The 2,500-nt window shown below is 39.2% G+C and overlaps 1 protein-coding gene across 1 annotated transcript in view; it reads left to right on the forward strand.

Annotated features, from left to right (window-relative positions):
- LOC138864666 (putative uncharacterized protein DDB_G0271606) overlaps positions 1-1,409 on the forward strand; it is a 2,527-nt gene extending 1,118 nt beyond the window's left edge. The window contains exons 3-4 of the mRNA XM_070132525.1: positions 1-335; positions 427-1,409. The exon at positions 1-335 is cut by the window's left edge and continues 20 nt beyond it. Of these exons, the coding sequence (XP_069988626.1) occupies positions 1-335; positions 427-1,409 (1,318 nt within the window). The remainder of the gene's footprint in view (positions 336-426) is intronic.
- The last annotated feature ends 1,091 nt before the right edge of the window (positions 1,410-2,500 follow it).

Here is a 2,500-nt window from a genome sequence, read left to right on the forward strand (position 1 = left end):
ATCAACAGAGCAGAAGTTATATAACAGAATCAGCAGATCAGAATCAGCAGAGCAGAATCAACAGAGCAGAAGTTATATAACAGAATCAGCAGATCAGAATCAGCAGAGCAGAATCAGCATAGCAGAAGTTATACAACAGAATCAGCAGAGCAAAATCAGCAGAGCAGAAGTTATACAACAGAATCAGCAGAGCAAAATCAGCAGAGCAGAATCAGCAGAGCAGGTTATACAACAGAATCAGCAGAGCAAAATCAGCAGAGCAGAATCAGCAGAGCAGAAGTTATACAACAGAATCAGCAGAGCAAAATCAGCAGAGAAGAATCAGCAGAGCAGAAGTTATACAACAGAATCAACAGAGTAAAATCAGCAGAGCAGAATCAGCAGAGCAGAAGTTATACAACAGAATCAGCAGAGCAAAATAAGCAGAGAAGAATCAGCAGAGCAAAATCAGCAGAGCAGAATCAGCAGAGCAGAAGTTATACAACAGAATCAGCAGAGCAAAATCAGCAGAGCAGAATCAGCAGAGCAAAATCAGCAGAGAAGAATCAGCAGAGCAAAATCAGCAGAGCAGAATCAGCAGAGCAGAAGTTATACAACAGAATCAGCAGAGCAGAATCAGCAGAGCAAAATCAGCAGAGCAGAATCAGCTGAGCAGAAGTTATACAACAGAATCAGCAGAGCAAAATCAGCAGAGCAGAATCCGCAGAGCAGAATCAGCAGAGCAGAATCAACAGAGCAGAAGTTATACAACAGAATCAGCAGATCAGAATCAGCATAGCAGAAGTTATACAACAGAATCAGCAGAGCAAAATCAGCAGAGCAGAATCAGCAGAGCAGAAGTTATACAACAGAATCAGCAGAGCAAAATCAGCAGAGCAGAATCAGCAGGGCAGAAGTTATACAACAGAATCAGCAGAGCAAAATCAGCAGAGAAGAATCAGCAGAGCAAAATCAGCAGAGAAGAATCAGCAGAGCAAAATCAGCAGAGCAGAATCAGCAGAGCAGAAGTTATACAACAGAATCAGCAGAGCAAAATCAGCAGAGAAGAATCAGCAGAGCAAAATCAGCAGAGCAGAATCAGCAGAGCAGAAGTTATACAACAGAATCAGCAGAGCAAAATCAGCAGAGAAGAATCAGCAGAGCAAAATCAGCAGAGAAGAATCAGCAGAGCAAAATCAGCAGAGCAGAATCAGCAGAGCAGAAGTTATACAACAGAATCAGCAGAGCAGAATCAGCAGAGCAAAATCAGCAGAGCAGAATCAGCAGAGCAGAAGTTATACAACAGAATCAGCAGAGCAAAATCAGCAGAGCAGAATCAGCAGAGCAGCCGACGGAGGCATCGCTTCCAGCAGGGAATGCCAGCGAGCGCCAGGAGCCTTTCCCTCCACACGGCAGATGGCTGCTCTTAAGCCCGACATTAGAAGCCCGGTTCAATTGAAATAACTTCAGTGATTTTTTTTCTGCTATTTTTCAACTTTACTTTTTTTTTATTTTAGTTTTTTTTTTTTTGGGGGGGGGTTATATTTTTTCTTCTAATTTTGTTGTTATTTTTCGTGTTTGGTATATGTAATCGGATTTTTATTATTTTGCGTGATTATCGTCTAAAAGTTTTTTATTTTTTTCGTATTTGCAGCAATAATTTTATCATGATCATCGTTTTTAAAGTTGAAACATTTTTTTTCGTGTAAGTTTAACGGATCGATTTCGAATTCCCTTCAAGAGATTTTAGAAACGAAAGAAAACGATGAAAAAAAAATGGAAATAAAATTAAAATCAAAATAAAATGAAAATGAAATGAACGAAAAACAAACAAACAAACAAAACGAAAACGAAAACAAAATTAAAACACCACCACCAACCAAAAAAGATAAATAAATAAAAATAAATAAAAAAAAGGACAAATCTAGCGCCTCATTTCCCTTGTCTGCGCTAACGACGGTTCACTTAACGAGCCAATTTTGCCAAACAGACGATAACGAGGAGAAACAGTTGCAGTTTTGGTAGCACTTTCGAGGTCGGAATCTAGCCATTCGCCATGACAAAGCTGTCTCGTTTTTTTTTCGTTTTTTTATATACTTTTTTTCTTCTTTTTTCTTCTTCTTAGCACACGTAGTACTTAGGTTTGAAGATCAAGTGTTTTTTGAAGTTTTATGATCGTTTCGGTAATAGAATTTGAATGTAGACATGGAGTTGATACTACTAAAGGAGATATTAAAAATATAAGAGAATAAAAAAGAATAAGAAAAACAAAAGGAATTAAATTTTGAGATGACTCAAGGCGAGGAAAATCACTTCTTTTTTTTACAATTCATTTTAAAGGGATTTGGGGAATGACCTGCGCTGACCGTCGTGTTTTCCTGACGAAGGGTAAAGCGACGCCCGCCCACCGAGGATCTCTGACGCCCTGACGCCCATTTTGACGTCGGAGGTCCCGGATGTTACGTCATGTCGAGAGTGGAATGAGCAGAAGAATGGAAATACTAAATCAGCTACAGCATGA

Source organism: Penaeus vannamei, chromosome 17, assembly GCF_042767895.1.
Source record: "Penaeus vannamei isolate JL-2024 chromosome 17, ASM4276789v1, whole genome shotgun sequence".
Lineage (NCBI taxonomy): Eukaryota > Metazoa > Arthropoda > Malacostraca > Decapoda > Penaeidae > Penaeus > Penaeus vannamei.